The sequence below is a fragment of the Artemia sp. Qi Xiang Cuo genome, chromosome 17, assembly GCF_049724085.1.
Source record: "Artemia sp. Qi Xiang Cuo chromosome 17, ASM4972408v1, whole genome shotgun sequence".
Lineage (NCBI taxonomy): Eukaryota > Metazoa > Arthropoda > Branchiopoda > Anostraca > Artemiidae > Artemia > Artemia sp. Qi Xiang Cuo.
Window position 1 is genome coordinate 47,904,523 of NC_142810.1, and position 20,414 is coordinate 47,924,936.

At 36.3% G+C, this 20,414-nt stretch overlaps 2 protein-coding genes across 2 annotated transcripts in view; one reads left to right on the forward strand and one right to left on the reverse strand.

Moving 5' to 3' along the window:
* Positions 1 to 20,414, forward strand: part of LOC148942277 (Golgi to ER traffic protein 4 homolog) — a 91,468-nt gene that overhangs the window by 44,398 nt on the left and 26,656 nt on the right. The window contains exon 6 of the mRNA XM_089102944.1: positions 19,132 to 19,270. Within this exon, the coding sequence (XP_088959070.1) occupies positions 19,132 to 19,270 (139 nt within the window). The remainder of the gene's footprint in view (positions 1 to 19,131; positions 19,271 to 20,414) is intronic.
* On the reverse strand, positions 11,248 to 12,618 carry LOC148942278 (pyruvate dehydrogenase [acetyl-transferring]-phosphatase 1, mitochondrial-like). The gene has a single exon (XM_089102943.1). It carries the CDS (start codon positions 12,616 to 12,618, stop codon positions 11,248 to 11,250), a length of 1,371 nt encoding a protein of 456 aa, XP_088959069.1.

The window sequence follows — 20,414 nt, forward strand, 5'->3', positions numbered from 1 at the left end:
TTTGCGCCCACTTATGTTAATTTCTGCTCGTTTTGAGTTTGACTCGGTTATTTATTGTAATTTCTGTTCGTTTTGGGTTTCATTTATTTATCGTTGCTGATTTGTGGTAGTTTCGAGCGTGGTAGGTTATTTGATTTTATTTTTGCTCTTTTTTTTATTAATGGAGTTCTTTACTTTTCTTTGAAAAACTTATTTTGTGGAAAAAGTTTTTTTAATTAATTTTAAACAACAAAAGCACATGCATCATTCCTTGAAAAGTAGGGAGAAAAAAAAATGTAAAATATGACATTTTGGTCATAGGCCCCTTTGGTCATTGGTCATTTGGTCACCAAAAACCGAAAGCGATTAATTTTTATTCATTTATTCATTAATGACAACAGAATTTACCAAATGTAATTCATATACAGAATAAATACAAAAAGGTTAACTCTATAAAAAAAAAAAATAAAACGCCAAGCTAAAAAATTGATGATGTATTAGAAAAAGGAAAAAAAATACCATAAAAAGAAAGAATACCGTAAGCGCGAATAATCTAGAAAATTAACAATTTTGTGACTTACTCAATTAATTATCACTTAAATAACTATTTGTATATAAAAGAATATTTGTTCGAGGTATTTTGACAAATATTTATTACCACTAATTCATTTCGCAAGGAAATAATAAATTATATAATAATTATTTATTAAACATATTATTCCCTAAATCAGTTATTAAATTAATGAAAAATTAAATGAATTATTGGTATTATTTCAGCTCAGCCGAACTTTGAAGTTAAAAGATAACTCAGTTTTTCGATTGAATCCTACCGCCAGCACTTTGACAGGGTCTGAACTCTAACTGAACAGCATAAGGGGATTGAACAGACTAGAGGGTGCTAGCTCCAAAGGATTCAGAGTAGCTGTGGTGGGTAGAGGGAAGGGTTATCCTGGCTTGTCAATTTAATGATTTTTCCTATGGCTTTGTTTGTCGCGCATAATTACGCGCATAATCGTGGAGTAATCAAGTCAACTAAATACTAATATAAAAAATATGGATCATCATTTAATATTTTAGAAAAATAAACTATGAATACTCGTATTCTTACTGGTAAAATTCACTACTAGTTAATGAGCTCTCAAATTATGTAAAAGGTTCAGAACATACAACAACCTTCAGAAGTAGGTTCGAGGAGTTATAAACTATAGAAATAAAAGTCTGTGGTACAACTATTTTATTCTCTTGAGGGGGATATAACTTGTAAGGGATTTGCCTTATCGCTCTTTAATGCGAAAATCTGAAGGAGATACTTGGTTCACATTATCACTTTGATTCAGAATTTATTCATCAAATTAATCCTAACTCAACGAAACTGTAAACTGGGAAGATGTAAACTACACATTTGCCGAATATAGGGTAATTGCTTCAGATACGGAACTAACCTCGTCACTTACCTCAGTCTGGACTTGCAACGGACTGTCAAAGTGGTTTATTGGATACCATTATCTAGGATAATACTCAGTAATAGCCTCACTAATGTTAAAAAAAACTTAATTAAAAAAATTAATTAAAAAAATTATTAAAAAATTAATTAAAAAAACTTTTTCCACAAAACAAGTTTTTCAAAGAAAATGAAAGAGCTCCATCAAGCCAAAATTGAGCGGAAATAAAGTCGAAGAATCCTCCAAGCGTAGAACTACCAAAAATCACTATCAATAAATAAATGAAACTCAAAACCAATAGAAATCAGAGTCAGCGCAATAGCGCTGCCTAAGTAAAGAGCAATGTTGGCACAATGTATTATTTTGGGTTTTTCTTTAGACTACGGCACTTCGTATCGAAGGAGTTGTAGAAACTTCGAAAAGGGCTCATTCGATTGGAAATTGGTCGAAAGTGATTGAAGGGCAACTAACACCCCTTCCATACCCACCATTTCCCCAAACTCATCCAATTAAAAATTTGAAAATCTACTTTATTCAACGTGTTGAAAGGTCCGGAAATCATGTCTTTGAGGATGACAACCCTCTTCACAGCCATCAGAGCCAGGGTTGTAAGTTATGCCCTGGGGGAATATAAGGATTTTATAGAAAGCGTTGTCGCAGAAACTACAAAAAGGGTCCATATGATTGGAAAATGAAAGGGCTATTGCCCTTTTTTATAGTCAAAAGTGGTTGGAGGGCACCTAACCCCCCTCTCACACCCACCATTTCCCCGAATACATTTAATCAAAATTTTCAGATAGCCATTTGGTTCAACGTAGTCGAAAGTTCTGGAAATTAGGTCTTTGAGGATGAAAACCACTCAGGGCAAGGGTTGTCCTCAGGGCAAGGGTTGTCAGTTATGCCCTGGGGGCATATAAGGTTTTCATAGAAAGCGTTGTCTTAGAAACTTCAAAAAGAGATCATTTGATTGAAAATTGAAAGGGTTAGTGCCCTTTTTAATAGTCGAAAGTGATTGGAGAGCAACTAACCGCCGTCTGACGCCCACCATTTCCCTGAATGCATCCAATCAAAAATAAGGTTTTCATAGAAAGCGTTGTCTTAGGAACTTCAAAAAGAGTCCATATGATTGTAAATTGAAAGGGCTATTGCCCTTTTTTATAGTCTAAAGTGTTTGAAGGGCACCTAACCCCTCCCTCACGCCCACCACTTCCCTGAACGCATCCAAGCAAATTTTTGAGATAGCTATTTTGTTCAAAGTAGTTGAAAGATCCGAAAATTATGTCTTTGAGAATGACAAACCCCCAATAGCCCCCAGGGCAAAGGTTGTAAGTTATTCCCTGGGGACATATAAGGTTTTTTATAGAAAGTGTTGTCGTAGAAACTTCAAAAAGGGCTCATTCAATTGGGAATTGAGAGGGCTAGTGCCCTTATTAATAGCCAAAACCGATCGAAGGGTGAATGCCCCCCCCTCCCCCCACAAGCCCATCATTTCCCCAAACATTTCCGCTCAACATTGTTATATAGTCATTTTGTTCAACGTAGTTGAAAGGTCTGGAAATTATTTCTTTGAGCATGACAATCCCCCCCCCCCCATAGCACTCAGGACAAGGGTCGTAATTTATGCCCAGGGGGCATATAAGGCTTTTATTGAAAGTTTTGTATTTAGAGGACTAATGCCTTTTTTATTTGTCGAAAGTGATCAGTGGGCAAATGACCCCCCCCCCCCTCATGCCCATCATTTCCCCAAACACTTCAAATCAAAATTTTGAGATAGCTATTTTATTCAACGTATTTTAAAGGTCTGGAAATATGACTTTGAGGATAACCAATCCCCCCAGCCCTCAGGGCAAGGGTTGTAAGTTATGCCCTGGGGGTATCAATGTTTTTTTTTATAGAAAGCGGGGTCATATAAACTTCAGAGGGGGCTCACTGGATTTGTAATCAGACGCTCTAGTGCTCTTTTAAGAGTGAAAGTGATTGGAGGGTAGCTACCCCCCCCCCCTCACACACACACACGTCGTATTGTTCCGAACTGTATCTAGTAGAAATTTTGAGATAGCCATTCTATTCAAATAGCCTAAATATCATATAACAAGGCTTTTGGGGTTGAAACAAACCATAGAGATTAGGGGCAAGGAATGGAAGTTGTGCCCTGGGTGTATTTAAGGTTTTTATGGAAGAGATGGTTGGTTGTTTAACTTTACAAGAGGCTCATTTGGTTGAAAATTTGAAGTTCTAGTTTCTTTTTAAGCGCCAAAAATGATGGACGGCATTTAGTCCTTCCCCCCTTCTTCTACAACCCCTCCTTTCACCAAACGCATCTGTTTGAAATTATAACGTAGTGATTTTTTTCAAAATAGTCTAAAGACCATATAGTAATGTCTCTTGGGATGCCATAGTCCCTCAGTGCCCTGGGATGGGGTTGTAAGTTATTTAGTGAGGTCATATAAGGTTTTATGGATTGGGCGGTCGTATAAACATCAGATGGGGCTTATTTGATTTTGAAATTGGAAGTTATATTGCCCTTTTTAAGAGTCAAAGTGCCTTGAAAGTAGACAGTCCGTCCCCCCCCCACCCACGCTCAGCATTTGTCTTAATATCTAAATTTGGAGATACAAATTTTATTCATCGTAGTTGAAGGTTTCAGAAGTTATGTCTGTGGGGAAGACACCCCCCTCCCCCTCATGGAAAGGGTTGTGAGTTATGCCATTGGGGCATATAGGCTCTTATAAAAAGGATGTTCGCATGTGCTTCGGAGGGGACTCATTGGATTGGTAATCGTAAATTCTAGTGCCTTTTTTAAGAGTCAAAGGGATCAGGGCGCAGCTACCCCCTCCTCCCTAAACACACACTCAAACACGTCGTGTTTTCCTGAGATGTATCCAATTGATATTTTGAGACAGTCCTTTTGTTCAAAATAGTCCAAATATTATATAACAAGGCTTTTGAGATTGGTACAATCCACCAGAGCCTGAGGGCGAAGGTTGTAAATTATGCCCCTGGGGCATTTAAGGTTCTTATGGAAAAGATGGTTGTATAAGCTTTTGAGGTGGCTCATTTGGCTGAAATTGAAAATTCTAGTTCTCTTTTAAGAGTCAATAGTGATGGAGGCCAAGTAGCGCCCCCCACTCAACTACCCCTCTTCACCATATTCATTTGATTGTAATTATGCAAGGGCAATTTTGTTTAAAATAGTCCAAAGAATGTATAACAATGCTTCCAGGGGTGGCACAACCCCCCCAGAGCCCTACGGCAAGGGTTTTAAGCTATGCCCTAGGGGCATATTCCTCCGTGGAAAATTCTTTTCATGTAAAATCCCCCCCCCCTCCGTGGAAATTCCCCCTAGATAATTTCATTCTAGCTGAAAATTTTATCCAGAAAATTTCTTTTCTGTAGAAAAGTTTTCCAGCAAAAAGCCAGCAAAAGAGTATTTTCCAGCAAAGGTTTTCTTTTTTTTTGGGGGGGGGGCGTACAAAAGAAACTTTCAAAGACGCATCAAAAATGTTAACTTGGTATCTACTCCCTAATGATTTCTGGAAATATTTCTGGTCTACGCTGCTATTATGAAAGTAAAGAGTAACATTCAGCCCCAAAATGAGTATAATTTTTTACTTATAGGAGGGTGACTGTCCCTTCCTTGTCCATACCTTCACCTCATGCTCGCAGAAACTTTCGGAATGGTCTCGTTAGAACAGAAATTGAGAGTTCTAGTCCGATTTATAAGGTCCAAAGGGAGTGGATACTAACCAGCCACCTGGAGTTGCTATTTTCTGGGGGGAGATATTTCGAGGGTGGCATTTTCCACGGGGGTATTAGCCGGAGAGTGTTTTCTGGGGGGAGGGGAGGCTAAACGTCGTCCACCCTTCAGATGAATACGCGTACTATTTTTAGTAACAAAATTTAATTATTACGAATGGGGCAACAGGATTTTAGAAATACATAGATAGGGCTTAGCCCAAAAACTAGTTGATAACCACTGATCCTTTGATTTCGTACTGTTCGTCTGTTTGGTTTCATAAGTTTGCATCGATACTTCACCTCATTCAGATATCACAAAATATTTCTTTTACATTAGTTTATGATTTTGATGACCAAATATCACTACGGACAACATAAGGGTAAATAAATATAATGCCTTCTTTCGGGGTATGAGATCTTAAGTGTTAAACTTTTGCGTTTAATTACTCCAAGGTACGTCTCCCAAATTCTTTTATTGGCAAGTTTGTATCAAAGTTTGGATAATCATTTGATCATAATACTTGGTCAATAATAAAAAATTTAAATCTCCAGCTTTGTTTCCAGCATATCACCCTATGGTAGAACAGTTGATTGATACTCTGACTATACGAGGCCAGGGATCGATCCCTTCTGCAGCAAAGTTAGGCAAAAGCCTGGCTACTTGTCTCTGTAAAAAAGACCCAGCAACTGAGGCATTGCTTTAGTACCCAATACGCCAGCAGTGACTATGGAGGATCTCCATCCTTTTTATTACATATCATTGTTCTCCTTTCTGAAGATAGGGTACCATTTTTTAGAGCTCTTTAAATAAATAAAAAATGTTTGAAAATGTTGCTTTTCTAATGTCTACCAATGCTCTACTGTCAATGGAGCTTATGTGCAAAATGCCTTTTACTTTGATCTGGAATGCCTTTTACTTGTAGTTTATCTTTAAGGGTTCTTTTTTTTATATGGTACTGGCACATCTTCATAAGCCATGCTTTCGATGTGTATATATCCTATTGTATCTTTTTGTTTTGTTTGTGAATAAGAAATGTTTATCCAAATCTAATCTGACCCAAGAGAAAAGTTGTTCTTTTTATAGGTCAAATAATTCATAACTAAGATTTAAGTTTGGTTTTGTTTTTTTCAACTCCCTGGTAAAATTTTCTCTCTTGATGCTTAAATCAAGCCAAATACAGAATTTTGGACAGGGAGGGGAGGAAGCTTATTTTCAAATACAAAAGTATGGGCTACTTATGAAGGGGGGGGGGAGGGAAGTGCTTGCAAAGGTTGTCTTTTTTTGGGGAAGGTCATGTTTTGCGATGTAAGACGCATTTCTGATTCAGTGATGCCAATTCACGAAAATGTTTAGGGGGGAGAACAAAATCTATTTTTCAAAAATCTTCAAAATCGTGATTTGTTTTTTCTTTTCAAATATTTTTCAATGAAAATACAAGCACTGTATTTAAATAAACAAAATAAACACGCACAAAAAATGCTTTTCGAATTCTAGAAAGGGCCAAATACCCACCTACCTCTCTTCTCTCAATTTGTGCCAGTTTTCTGATTTTAGTCTTTCTTTTATTGTTTTGAATTTAAGGAAATTTTCAATGATAATCTCAAATTTCTCAAAAATTTATTTAGTCTTCATAAATATCCAAGGTCTATTTTCTGCCATTCTATATCTCATTCTGTATCATGGACCTTTGTCTTGTGTTGCTAATAATGAATCATATTATCCTAAATATATAGTTTTTTTTTTTTTTTTTTACTTATAAGTACGAAAAGAAAAGGCCGTGTTAATTTATATAATTTTTCTTATAGAAAACTGCAATGTAATCATTACAAGTATGTTCCATCACTGCTTGCGTAAAGGTTCAAGTTAACGCTTCAGTAAAAATGACTAACATTAGCTACTACGGGCCAGGGTTTTACCACAAAGCAAACAAGATAGCATTTTCTTCTTGTTCGCTTATTTTAAAATTAGTCAGGGATTCGGCCAACGAAATTCTAACATCACAGACTTCAACGGGCTAAATAAGGCTTGAAGAATTTATCAGGGGCAAAATTGGTTGCTAGAAACGAATATAGGCGGGGGTAACGAAAATTTCGTGTGCCAAAAGAGATATCCCCGAATTTGTATATTCGATGACGTCATCAGCTACATTTTCTGTTTTTCGACCTAGATGAGAGGTTTGAATTTAGAATGTGAAACAGAATAAGGTACCGAGAGAGAAAAAAACTGATGAGCACAATCAGATCTAGCTTCGTTACTGCACATTATTAAAACATATCTAAGTGGTGACACCAGAAACCAACTTTCCTGTATTTGCATTAGAGTTATGTTCAAAGGGGGAGGAGTAAATAAATACAGGCCAGGTTGGAATAAATTAAAGTGCATAGATATTGAATCCTAGCCTCGTCAGAAGGACGTCCTAAATAAAAAAAATAGCTGTAAAAATAAAGCTTTTGATAAAAAAAAGAGAAAAAAAAAGAATCTAAAGAAAATGACCACAAAGGCGATTTATCACACTTTCCGGCACAAGCACACTAAACATCACAAAGTCGAGGAAGGCATTTGCAGTTCTTGGTACACTCTTTTCTACACTCACGAAAGAGTTGGGAATATCCCTATGGAAGTGAGGAAGCGCTCGAAACAACAAAAACAACATCTTGTCCAGAAAATTGCCATCCATAACTCAAAGAGCTTGGCAGACACAGGCTTGCATAGAATGGGGCATTCCAGATTCTAACTGATAGTAAGAATGCTTACAATGTTCCACAATCACCCTATTATAGCGGTAGGTTACGGGTGTCACCACTTATTGGTGCAGAGATGGTGCTACACCACTTACTGGAGGGGAAAGCCCCGCTGGCGCCAAATATTATAATGGGTCGCCCACACTTAACGCAGCGTTTTTGTAAATAAAATGTACGTTAATTTCCAATCCCCAATATATCCTGCTTCAGCTTATAATAATGGCGTTGAACGAGGAAATGGTCATACTCTAAGGCCAAGGGTACCCAACCTGGGTTACCACTAATATTTCTAGATATCTCCTTGAAGGGTAAACGGACCCCCTGTAGATTTGAAAATAACGGTATATCTTGCCACTCTTTTCCTACTACAATTAATATAACCTCAACCCTTCTGTATAGGCCGCCGGCCCTACCTAAGCCAATCAAAAAGGTCAAAAGTATAAAGAAAGATTTCTTATCTGTATTCTCTCTTCACTCTCTACATGAACTCAAACTGAACTAACTAAAAAACACTTACAATTAAAAAAGATACTGCGTGAAGCCTTTCTGCGCATGGAGGTTCGCCTAGCTCTGACCAAAGGTAATAAATGACCGAATCAAATTAAAATCCCAGCATCCTTTGAAACTTTTCTGTCTGTAAATTTAAGCTGTATGAGTCATCCCTCACCTGGCTTTTTCAGACATTAGCTAATTAATGGAATCCTTCAGACATCTCACAATAAAAGCCTATCCCGGGGTTTTGATATTGAAATTGCAGATAAATGAAGTTGAATTTATAAAAAGGGTATTTTTCTGAAACAAAAGGGGCCAAAGGTCCCAACACACCCTCTCTGTAGGAGACAACGCTTTCAGCTCCTTCTTACGAGGGTACAAGTGTACTCGTAAATCACTCAGGGAAAATTGATTAGAATCCCTTCCATAAGAGCTGATTATCAGCTAACGTCTTGGAAGGAGAACTTTCTGGCTTTCATGAAGACTTCATCTCTTGACTTCTGTATTGCACACTGGGTGGACACTAAGAATGTTCGTTTTCTTCTGGAGAAACAGTAACTCATTGTGTCACACCCTGAAATGCAGTGAATGAACGCCAGGAAGTTCAATATTTGCTTCTCCGTTCTCTGGAATAAAAAATCGATGGGGACGTAATAATTTAGAAACTTCACGAGGAGTTGACGCACAACATTCTCCCCAGGAAAAATGTTATGGAGGCAAGGAAATAGGTCCACTAGTCCTAATTAACATCATGACTTGAACATACAGCTCTCATCCTGTCCAAATCCTCTAGACAGCCGTAAATGCAGGGTGTCGGAAGTACTTAAGCTGTTTATATAGTCAAATCCATTTGCTTCCCGTTTTTCATAAATTGCTTTCATCAAATTTGCTTTGCTCTGTATTTGCAACAATCTTTGTCCATTTTCCAATTTTTGAGCTCGTCGAGAAGAAATGGATTGTCGAGCAGCGGCCACCTAGCTGGTGACACCCACTGCAGTCCTTCGGAGATATCCTGCCACAATTTGAATCAGTTTGACTAAACAGTCCGTCATACCTGTCACTCACAATATGAATTTTACTTGATGTTTCAAGTATCCCTCTCAACAAGACTTTAAGCAACCGCATGGTATAAATTTCAACGGTTTAATGTTCAGCTGGTGGTTTTGACGAACCAGTTGCATGAAATTGATAGCAAAAGCTTCACCCCTATACAAGGAACGTTCCTCTTTGAAGTTCGGGTTTTCAGGCCATTCACGTAAGCCACTGGCCTCTGAGAAAGTCTAGCACGGTCACTTCGAAGCGCCAACGTAGAATTCCTGAGCTCAAAAATTGAAGGAGTATATAAAAAGAGTTCTATGCTTGCAATACTTTTAAGTTGTTTCAGTCCACCGTTAGTGCTGGAATCTATCCCACACAGGATTCTCTTCGCTGTCATAAGCTCTGAAAAAACTGTGCTTTGTCCAACGGCATTCTTTTTTATCCCGATTTTCTTAAAGCAATATCCATTGGGGTTACTTTATTTTTTGAAAAGGCTTTTCATCCCCTTTGGCATATTTGGCTACAGCTTCAAGTCCTCGTTCCTCAGTTGCAAGTAAGAGCTTGTAACCGATGGAGTGGTCTGCTCATTGGTTATCACATTCACAAGGATCTCTTCAGTCGTAGTAAAGAGGTTGTGTGACAGTGCAATACGGACACTGCTCTTTTACGAGCAGCATGTGCTTTTCGATAAATTTCGAGCTATGTTCGTCATGCAGAGAATCAAACTCTGAAGTTTGATTGCTATTTATCTTCGTCATGCAGAGAATCAAACTATGAAGTTTGATTGCTAGTCAGACTGCTAGTTGGCTTGTTGTAACACCAACAAGACCACAATTTCTTTTCGAATCAAGATTTATGGTGGATTCAACAGTATGATGCGGTGGCACAAAGTTGAGCCTGGTCGACTTTTCATATTGAATATAATCCTCGATTATCAACAAAGTGATGGCAATGACGTTTGTACAACTAATTCTTATTGCTAGATAGCGCTCACTTAAAATTTCCGCTAGGTGCATACGTGTACTGCTACGAGGTTACCCGAGCTTGGAAAGATCTGGGTCACGTTGGGGGAGTTAGGGTGGGGGTGGGGGAAAGAATTTGCAAAATACTTAGTATTGCGCAGAATATAGTTTTTCACGCTATATTCTATCGGTTGAAGAACTCATAAATTCTTAATGCTTGCAAGGGCAAATTAAGGCAAGGTAAATATAAAAAGCAGAATGGAGGGATAATACTCCCCTCTACCATTGAAATCCCTCATTAGTGGAATTCGATCTGAAATTGCACTCCAGGAGAAATATTTTACCCGACAAAATGCTCATAAAAGCTCTCCAGAATAAAAATTACCCTGTTTTTTCCCATTTCTGTAGATACGCTCTTTTTGCCATTAGCGCAAGGAATTTTGAATGCGCCAACAGACATTAGTTTTCAGCACTTTTATCTGCCCTAGATTTCAAATTAAAACCTTCTTTAGCCCGTTGAAGCCTGGTAACTATTTTCATGCAATCTTTCTTTATCGTGGGTTCTTGAATAAATTTATTTTCATTTCATTAGTACCTGCTGCAAATTTTTGCTACAACTTTTTAGTTTCTGTTTGTTTTTAGTTTTATTTATTCTGTAATAGTAATTTCTTGTCATTTTGAGTTTAAATTATTGTAAATTCATTTCTTTTTACCTTTTAAAATGGCCTATACTTTTCTTTGAAAAACTTCTTTTTCGATTTTTTTTTATTAGTGTTTAAAAAAAAGTTACGACTATCACCTATAAATTGAATGTTTTCACTAGTAATCCATTTTTTAGCAGATAGGTAAAATATTTAAGCTACTTGATCCGAAATCTCAGTATGAAATGGATACTTTTGGAGATACTCAAAGTCAAAATATACGACAACGACTGATATGTCATCCCTGAAGTTTCGAACGATTTCTTTAGGCTTAGTAAGAAGTTTTGCCAGCCTGTCGTGGTCAAGACCTGCAGCAGTACCCGCTAATGCATGACGCAATAAATGAGTGGCAGCATTCACATCTTCTGGGTCTTCATGTCCAAGCAAATGCTCCCCGACTATTTTAACTGCCTCTGAAGGTGTTAGAAAGTCCCAAAGGCCATCTGTTGCTAAAATAAGGAATTTATCATTGTCAACAAGCTGATGCTGCATTATCTCTGGTCGGGCTGTCAAATAAGGAGGCGTGTGATAGTTAGGAGGTACAGCTACGTTTCTGAAATAAGGAAAAACATGCTCTTGTATCACTGCCTTGTCCCACTTGTATGTGAAGTCACCAAAGGCTCGCAAAGGCATTAAGTGACCAAGAAGTCGATCTCCAACAATAACTGAATAACTTTCTTTGGGTGGGTGCTCAGAAAAGATTCTATTAAGCTCAAGTGGATTCTCAGCTGTATGTTTAGAAGACAATCTGGTTGTTATCCATCTATTACCTTCCCCTAGTGAACCTAAGACAGTTTGGCAATCGCCAACATTAGCGACTGAAAGAATGTTGTTATGTACATGAGCCACGTTACTCACAGCGCCAGACAAAGCAGCAGCCATTGTGTCAAAAGCAACATTCTTTTTTTTTTTTGATGCTAAAGCCTCTCGACTCAAATCGTCATCTAGCCTTAGAAATGCCTGTTCTAGTGATCCAGCAACGTCATTTATCCCATCATCTGCAAGAGTGTATTTTACGACACTTGCACCATCAAACAGAGTAGTTTCACACAATGTTGAATCATTCTTTATTTTTTCATCAACATATTCCCTTAAGCTACGTGTATAGACCTCATGAAGCTCTGGAACCAAAGTTAAGGTTTCTGTAACATTTTCTAGTAGTTCATCTCTTACATTCTTCGAATGTTTTTGACTAAAAATGCTTTGCAGTTGTCTACTGGGGGTTAGTGCAGCTGCAATGTAAGGAAAAATCCAGTTTGAAAGTACTTGAGCACAAAAAGGACCTGAATGCCCATCAAACACACCAAAAAGCATACCATTCGAATGTTTGCAATGAGCCATTGCTAAAGTATCCTCAATGGGGATATTGGATCCTAATTGATTCCATTCAACAGCTTTGACAGCACCAAGACGCGTTATTATCCTTGACATCTCATTGGCTCTCAGTATTTCCGTTGCTTGAGCTGGGGAAAGAAGATTGACGTTTTCCTTAAAGGCATGGCAGTTTCCTTCTTGCTCAGCCATTGTGACCCAAGAAAATAAAGTAAACGCTAAAATAAATACGCCTAGCATGTATTCAATCAGTTTCACATGTCTTGTATCCCTTTAGCCAATTTGGAGCTGGTTTTATTCATTAGGTAATTTCACCTCTGCAAAAATTATAATATTAACCAACAGTAAGAAGCTACGTGACTAACTTTTTAAAACTTTTGTGCAAGTGATTTTTGCATTAGTAGAATTCAGGAAAAGTCAAATTATGCTAAATTTAACAGCATTTAAAAGATTTCTTTGAATAAACCAATTGAATAATGACGCCATTATTGGTAGGAGTTTCCTGAAGTCAAAGAATATAATACAGGATTTGGGTAATTTCATACTCATTTACGAACAAAATGAGATCATGGCAAAGCTGTAAAAACTTTCTCCATGACAAAATACGAAGAATTACAAATTAATTACACGGGGAAGTAGAGAACAGAACAAATATTGAAATTTGTGACGCATTAGTGATTACTTTTTTTTTAAACCAGATGAAACCAGGTCATTGATTTCACTAGGTCACAATTAAATCTTGTTAATGATACTACTGAAATATTTTGGCTTCACAGTAAGAATGAAATATAGAGACCCAAATTACCTACATACTACTGCTACTTACAACTCATCACAGCACCAAAATACCCGAGGCCATCACGTCTACGCGCACTCCTCCATCCCAATCGATTCTAGGCCTTCCTCTTTACACCCTTCAAGGAAGTTCTTATTTCCTTGAAATCTTCCTTTATGACATCCTCGCACCCCATACCACGGACAACCTACTTTTCGTTTAGCCCTAGACGTTTGGCCATAAAGGACCATCTTCGGTAATATGTCATCCTTCATCTGCAGAATGTGCTCTAGCCATGTCAACCTTTCTCTCATTATAGCCTTAGAAAGCGGGATTGAACCACACTTTTCGTACAGCCTACTATTTGAAATCCTGTCAGTCAGCCGGGTACCCAAAACAATCCGTAGATGCACAAAATTTTGGAATGACAAATTTTCAGTTACTTAAATCCTTCCTTCATAAATTTGTTATTACATTCTTCAGTGCCATTTTCATCGCAAGTGATATATCGCCGGTTCTCATGCACTTTAATGATTAGGGCCTTAGCAGTACAACTATCAACCCCGTCAAAAAAATCGACAAATTGCTTTGATAAAACTACTATTTTCTCCGCTATAAAAATCACAGATATTCCCTAGTTCCAATATTAAAATAGACCCTACTTCTGGTAAAATAAAAGAAATAAAACATTAAAAGAAGGTTTGGTTTTGTAAATGCTATTCAAGAAAAATAATTTCACAGTTTTTGAGGAATAGGGTCGAGATTGAAAAAAATTCCTAGGAAATACCACTCTTTTTATTATTCAGTATGAAGGATTAAACGATTTGTTATTACTAGTTTTACAAGATGATTTTCGTTTCACTGTCTAATAAAAGGACCTATCCCTATTTGGAATTCTTATTGATTTCGTCATAGAAAAGGCAGTGTGGTCATGGAGAATAATAGTAAAAAAAAACATGGAATCAGCGTAAAGGGTGGAATTTTTCTAATACTTTAGCAATAGCTAAATACATACATCAATACACAATTATTGCTCACTTATAAAGATAGTATATATACCCCGCCGGCTTTGCCCCGAGCCTTGGTGCTCGGCAAGCGGCCTCAAAGATATTTGATTGTTCTAGCAAGTCCGATTTATAACAACGATTTCTACTAAGGTTCAAAATTTGGTTTTCTTTTTTAAGGTTTTTGAATTGTTGTAATCCCTTGTTAAAATATATACAAATATTTTTGCAATTACCAGGTTTTGCTCTTTACATAATTTAATGTCTTTTCATACTGTGTCTTTTCAAAGATATTTGATTATTGAATTAAGTCCGATTTCTAACAATGATTTTTACTAAACTTCATACTTTTGATTTTCTATTTAAGGTCGTTGAATGGCTCTAATCCCTTGTCAAAATATATACAAATTGTTTTGCAATTAAAATTTGATGTTCTTTAATCAATTTAATGAAAAGTTTTCATGCATGAAAATCTTCAATTTTGCCACATAACTTTGACAAGTATGACAACGTCATTACAATACTGATGTATAAAAAAATTACGTCACTCACATAAATATTTACCTTTCTGTTTCTCTTTCTTTTATTATCTTTCTACCAAGAAATGGATTACAAGTGAAAACATCCACTTTATAGGTGATGGTCGTACTTTTTTTTAAGACTAATTAAAAAATCGAAAAAATAATTTCAAAGAAATGTATTGGCCATTTTAAACTTCAGATAAAAAGAAATGAAAACTTACAATAATTCAATCTCAAAATGACCATAAATCACTATTACAGAATAAATGAAACTCAAAACGAACTGAAACTAAATAGTCATAGCAGAAACTTGCAGCAGGTACTAATGAAATGAAAATGAATTTAATCAAGAACCCACGATAAAGAAAGATTGCTTGAAAATAGTTACCAGGCTTCAACGGACTAAAGAAGGTTTGAATAGGGAATCTAGGGCAGAAAACAGCACTGAAAACGAATATCTGTTGGCGCATTCAAAACTCCCTGCGCCAATGGCAAAAAGACCGTATCTAAAGAAATAGGAAAGGAAAATATCTTTATTCTGGAGAGCTTTTTTGAGAATTTTGTCCGGTAGAATATTTCTCCATGAGTGCAATTTCAGATTCAATTTCACTAATGAGGAGTTTCAATAGTAGAGAGGAGTATTGTCTTTCCATTCTACTTTTTACATTTATCTTGCCTTAGTTGGCCCCTGCAAGCATTAAGAATTTATTAGTTCCTCAACTGATGTCATAGGCGGCGCAATAACGCTTCCTAAGTAAAGAGCGATTTGGGCACAATGTATTATTATTATTTTTTGCCCAGGGCACTTCGTATCGAAGGAGTTGTCGTAGAAACTTTGAAAAGGGTTCATTCAATTGGAAATTAGAAGGGCTGGTGCCCTTTTTAATAGTCGAAAGTTATAGGAGGGCTACTAACCCCTTCCACGGCCACCATTTCCCTAAACACATCCAATCGAAATTTTCAGATAGCCATTTTGTTCAACGTAATTAAAATGCCCAGAAATTATGCATTTGAGGATGACAACCCCCCCCCCCCTCAAACAGGCCTTAGGGCGAGAGTTGTAAGTTATTCCCTGGGGCATATAAGGTTTATAATGAAAGGGTGGTCGTATAAACTTCGGAGGGGGTTCATTGGATTGCTATTCAGAAGTTCTAGTACCTTTTTGAGATTCAGAGATGGGAGGGTGGATACCCCCCCACCCACCACGTGTTTTCCCAAAATGGATCTGATAGAATTTTTGAGATGTTTATTTGTTGTCATTAATTAAAAAAAAAATTAAAAAATTGCGAAACATGTTTTTTAAAGAAAAGTACATAGCTCCATTAAGCCAAAAATGAGCGGAAATAAAGTCAAATAATCTTACAAGCGTAGAACTACCACAAATCACTATCAATAAAGAAATGAAACTCAAAACGAAAAGAAATTATAATTAATAGCCGAGTCAAACTCAGACGTGAAAAAATTAACAAAAGTATGGCTGATAACCCCCATGCCTTCTCAAGACCAGAACATAATTTACGCTTTACTGAAAAGTCAAACGAATGACCGTGGATTGTCAGTTTAATTGATATATATTGATATTTATTCCTTAAAGTTGAAAGTAAAAAAACTGAAAACATTTAAAACTTTTTTTTTTCGTTTAAACATTTAAAACGCACACTTTACTTAGTAAAGTGTCATTTTGTAAAGACATAGTTGCTGGACCGTTCTGCTATGCTGAACAAAATGGCTGTCTTAAAATTTTGACTGGATGCGTTTGGAAAATGAATGGGCTTCAGAGATGGGGTGCTTGCCCTTCAATCTCTACTTACTCTTAAAAAGGGCACCAGAACTTTTAGTTTTGAATCAAATTAGCTCCTTTAAAATTTTTAATGATATTTCTAGCTATTATTGAGTGGTGCTGCCTATTATATTGCTTATATGCCCTTTTGAAAACCTGCATGCATATAGTTTTTTCTCTAATTGAAACTCCTCCTAAACTTTCCCTAAAAGTTTCACCTTAATACCCTTAGCGTCATAAGTTACAGTAACCGAACTGTAGTGGTAGTATTAAAAGTATACACATATTGCCTTCTATATAGTTCAAAATCCCCTACAACTTACCCTTAAAGGTCTAACTTAATAATATAATTTGTTCTTCAGATATTTCTTTGTAGCTTTTTTGAAAGTCCATATGTTTATAGTTTGTTTTGATTTAGTTCTACATCCGCCTAAATATTCCTTAAAAACTTCTCCTTAATACCCCTAGGTTGCACAGTAGCAGTATGCGCATACCACCTTTGGTTTCTTCAAGATCCCCTTCAACACACGCTGGACATATTTCCAGCTTTTTTATTGCTGGAAATCAAAAGATATTTGATTATTGAATCAAGTCCGATTTCTAACAATGATTTTTACTAAACTTCATAACTTTTGATTTTCTTTTTAAGGCCATTGAATGGTTGTAATCCATTGTCAAAATATATACAAATATTTTTGTAATTACAATTTTTATGTTCTTTAAGCAATTTAATGAAAAGTTTTCCATGTATGAAAATCTTCAATTTTTCCACATAAGTTTGACAAGTATGACAACGTCATTACAGTACTGATGTATATAAAAACTACGTCACTCACATAAATATTTACGTTTCTGTTATTACCTTTCTACTAAGAAATAGATTGCAAGTGAAAACATCCAATTTATAGGTGATGGTCGTGCCTTTTTTTAACACTAATTAAAAAAATCGAAAAATAAGTTTTTCAAAGAAATGTATTGACCATTGTAAACTTAAGATAAAAATAAATGAAGACTTACAAAAGATTCAAACTCAAAATGACCAGAAATCACTATTACAGAATAAATGAAACTCAAAACGAACAGAAACTAAATAATCATAGTAAAAACTTGCAGCAGGTACTAGTGAAATGAAAATGAATTTAATCAAGAACCCACGATAAAGAAAGATGGCTAGAAAATAGTTACCAGGCTTCAACGGACTAAAGAAGGTTTGAATAGGGAATCTAGGGCAGAAAACAGCGCTGAAAATGAATATCTGTTGGCGCATTCAAAAATCCTTGCGCCAATGGCAAAAAGAGCGTATCTACAGAAATAGGAAAGAAAAATATCTTTATTCTGGAGAGCTTTTTTGAGAATTTTGTCGGGTGGAATATTTCTTCATGAGTGCAATTTCAGATTCAATTTCACTAGTAAGAGGTTTCAATAGTAGAGAGAAGTACTGTCTCTCCACTCTACTTTTTACATTTATCTTGCCTTAGTTTGCCCTTGCAAGCATTAAGAATTTATTAGTTCTTCAACTGATATCATAGGCGGCGCAATATCGCTGCCTAAGTAAAGAGTCATGTGGGTACAATGTATTATTAATTTTTTTTAGCCCAGGGCCCTTCATATCGAAGGAGTTGTCGTAGTAACTTCGAAAAGGGCTCATTTCATTGGAAATTGGACGGGCTTGTGCCCTTTTTAATAGTCTAAAGGGATTTGAGGGCAACTAACCCCTTCCACGACCAACATTTCCCCAAACACATCCAATCGAAATTTTCAGATAGCCATTTGTTCAACGTAGTTAAAATGCCCAGAAATTATGCATTTGAGGATGACAATCCCCCTACAGCCCTCAGGGCAAGAGTTGTAAGTTTTGCCCTGGAGTATACAAGGTTTGTGTAGAAAGCGTGATCGTATAAACTTCGGAGGGGGTCCATTGGATTGCTATTCAGAAGTTCTAGTACCTTTTTGAGATTTAGTGATGGGAGGGTGGATACCCCCTCCCTACCTCGTATTTTCCCGAAATGGATCTGATAGAAATTTTGAGATGGTCATTTGTTGTCATTAATTTAAAAAAAAAAAATCAGGAAACAAGTTTTTTAAGGAAAAGTAAAGAGCTCCATTAAGCCAAAAATGAGCGGAAATCAAGTCAAATAATCTTGCTAGCGTAGAACTACCACAAATCACTGTCAATAAATAAATGAAACTCAAAACGAAAAGAAATTATAATTAATAGCCGAGTCAAACTCAAACGAGCAAAAATTAACATAAGTACGGCTGATAACCTTAAAAAATTAACATAAGTACGGCTGATAGAATTAAAAAATGAATGGTTAAAAATCTTCCTTTTTAACTGAAGCTGATTCTCTGTCACTTTCATTGATACTTTCCAAGAAGTTGGCACTGCTGTTGTGGCGGAAAGATCAAATCCAAAATCTTATTTTGTTTTGTTTTGTTGTTTTTTTTTTGTTTTTTTTTCTACGGTACCCTACGGATTTTATGTTCTTTAAAGTCACATTAATTTTCTTTCTGAAAAAAAGAGATTTTTTTTTAGTGTATAAGCGGTTTTTCTGTCTGTTGTGATTTTGAATCGATTGCCGCATAATTCCAAGCGGTGCTTTTTCTTTACCTCTTGTTTTCTAGAGAAAAACTACCTACTAGCTCGCCACCATTTTCTGCGGTCAAATGATGGAGGTGGTTTAGGAAAGCTTTTGGTTGAACAACACACTGAGAGAGGAAAACAGGAAGAATTAGATTTCTTTATTACACAGCCAGTTTTACAGTAAGTTAATTGTTTTTTTTTTTTATTTCTACTTCAAATCCCATAGTGAGAGGAGAAAGCCATGGAATCTGGATATCTTTTTTGCACAACCAGTTAAGCTGATCATAGTAAAAAACATAAAAAAAATACCCTATTCACTAGATTTTGAATTTTCTTTTCTCCCTCCCCTCCACCCTTAGCCTTTATGGAATGGCGCCCCTAATGAAGCTAATAAAGTAGTATTACTTCCTAGTTATTTTTACCTCGGAAGTGTTATAAGGGAGCGGGTAAATCTAGTTAGACAGCTTTAATTTGACTTTTATGGAAAGAAAAGCTTCAAGTCTTTTGGCTTGAAGTCAAATTGGCATCCATACCGGTATTTCAGTCCTTTTGGCATTTTCTGCATATCGGTAAAAGCCAATTTTCATTTCTCATTTGTTGAATAAATGGAAATTACTGTCAGTTTCTTGTGAAGGGGAGACTGGAGCTGCTGCTCCTGTTTCGGAGATTGGTAGAGAAGGCAACCAAAGACGTGTATTTGTCCGTAATATTACTGAAAATTTAGCAATTGAGACTGATCTGTTCCGGAAATTTTACCTTTTCATATATACATTTTTGCGAGGAAATGTGTATTTTCTGAGACTGTCTGTTTTTCTATTCTCAGGGCTGATGCATGACGGGTAACTTCTATGGTCAGTTTTGCCAATTTATCGATAATGAAAATGTGAGCGACATTTTTTTTTTTTTTGTGGTTGAATTGTAAATATTTAGTATACAGAAAAACGTAATGGATTGGGACAGGAAGTGTCATCAGAAAAATTATCTGATTTTTACATTTTTATTAGAGAGTATTTACAATATAACGTAATCCCTGCAGCTGAAGCCATTTTAGTTGTGCGGATGGAGATTGAATTTTACCCAATACATACCAATTTTCTGGAAAGCATTTCCCGGGAATACTTGAATAGCGCAACAGATAATTTCCTCCTATCTTTGTTGTTCTCTTTGTAAGTCATCTCTTTGTCATTAACTTTTAATAATTCCTCATTAACTCCTCTTAATCATCAACATTATTTTTATCGTGGTTTTCTCATTTGTCCAGCTTTGATTGTTCCAGACATTGTTCCAAACATTGAACCAGACGTTGAACTGGAAGGTCGGCTTA